At 43.3% G+C, this 1,420-nt stretch overlaps 1 protein-coding gene across 3 annotated transcripts in view; it reads right to left on the minus strand.

The window, feature by feature from the left end:
* Nucleotides 1-1,420, minus strand: part of eml4 (EMAP like 4) — a 65,207-nt gene that overhangs the window by 14,184 nt on the left and 49,603 nt on the right. For all 3 annotated transcript variants that reach the window (XM_014025324.1, XM_014025323.1, XM_014025322.1), the window contains 2 exons: nucleotides 753-890; nucleotides 610-683 (listed from right to left, as the gene is read on the minus strand). In XM_014025324.1, the coding sequence (XP_013880778.1) occupies nucleotides 610-683; nucleotides 753-890 (212 nt within the window). The remainder of the gene's footprint in view (nucleotides 1-609; nucleotides 684-752; nucleotides 891-1,420) is intronic.

Genomic DNA, 1,420 nt, shown 5'->3' on the forward strand with positions numbered 1-1,420 from the left:
GCTCCTGTGTAGCGGAGCACAGAGAGGGAGAGAGACGAAGTAAACAAACAAGCAGGAAAATGAAACTTATCGACCTCAAAAAAAGTTATCGTGCAATTAATTGATTTATTGTCTATCGCGACGGGCCTACCCCCGAAGCAATTTAGTTGAATAGCCCTGCTCTAGTTAGACCATCAATAATCCAGTTAGACTTTCAATAAACCAGTTGGACCATCAATAAACCAGTCAGACCATGAATAACCCAGTTAGACTATCAATAACCCAGTTAGACTATTAATAAACCAGTTGGACAATCCATCCATAATCCAGTCAGAGCGTCTATTTACCAGTTAGACCATCAATAAACGAGTCAGACCATCATAAACATATTAGACCAATTGCTAAAGGAAACCAGATGACTGAGGGATGAAAGGTTAATTGTTTAATCAAGCTTCTTCCATCATTGAAATCTTCCTGTCCTCCTTTGAAATACAATAGTTCATCTTAACAGAACCTTCATGGTTAAACAAAATTATAAATTAAATACTTTCACACACTCAAATGAGTCAATCAAGAAACCAGTTAGACTTGGACTTCTGTCAGAGATTTACAAACAAAAACATCACTGACCTTCCTGAGTGAGTTCCTATGGCAACCACAGCTCCGCTGGGATGAAAGTCTGCACAGTGCCCAGAATCATGTTCCTGAGAGAGAAACACAGCTGTCAACCAATCAGTCATCAATTACTGATCACATGTCAGTCATTAACTTACAATCTCATCCAGAGGCCGGCTCCACTGCAGACTGTGGTCCAAGGAGTTCCAGAGACAAACCAGTCCGTCCTGAGCGCAGGTCAGAAACAGCTGTTTGGATGGATGAGTGGCCAGACCCCACAACTCATCAGTGTGTCCCTGAACACATTACAGAGATACAGACCCTGAAAACATCACAGAGGTACAGACCCTGAACACATCATAGAGGTGCAGACCCTGAACACATCACAGAGATACAGACCCTGAACACATCACAGACATACAGACCCTGAACACATCACAGAGATAAAGACCCTCAACACATCACAGAGGTACAGACCCTTAACACATCACTGACATACAAAGCCTCAACACATCACATCGTTACAGCAACCATGAAAGCTTCTGAGATACAGACCCTCAACACATCACTGAAATAGAGATCCTGAACACATCACAGAGGTACAGACTAAGGATGGGCGATATACCAAAGACATTCACCATGGTAATATTTGGCAATCTCGCGATAAAAATGATAAATTCCCACCGTGTGCTGCCAGGCTTTTGTGTTCCAGTGGGTGGTGGGAGCAATATTTGCGTTTCGACTCCCACCACCCACTGGAACACAAGTTAGGAGTGATCAGGACTCTGTACCACAGAGCAGACAGTGTCCCTACAAACCCAGGAGC

The sequence above is a fragment of the Austrofundulus limnaeus genome, unplaced genomic scaffold (assembly GCF_001266775.1).
Source record: "Austrofundulus limnaeus strain Quisiro unplaced genomic scaffold, Austrofundulus_limnaeus-1.0 Scaffold468, whole genome shotgun sequence".
NCBI lineage: Eukaryota > Metazoa > Chordata > Actinopteri > Cyprinodontiformes > Rivulidae > Austrofundulus > Austrofundulus limnaeus.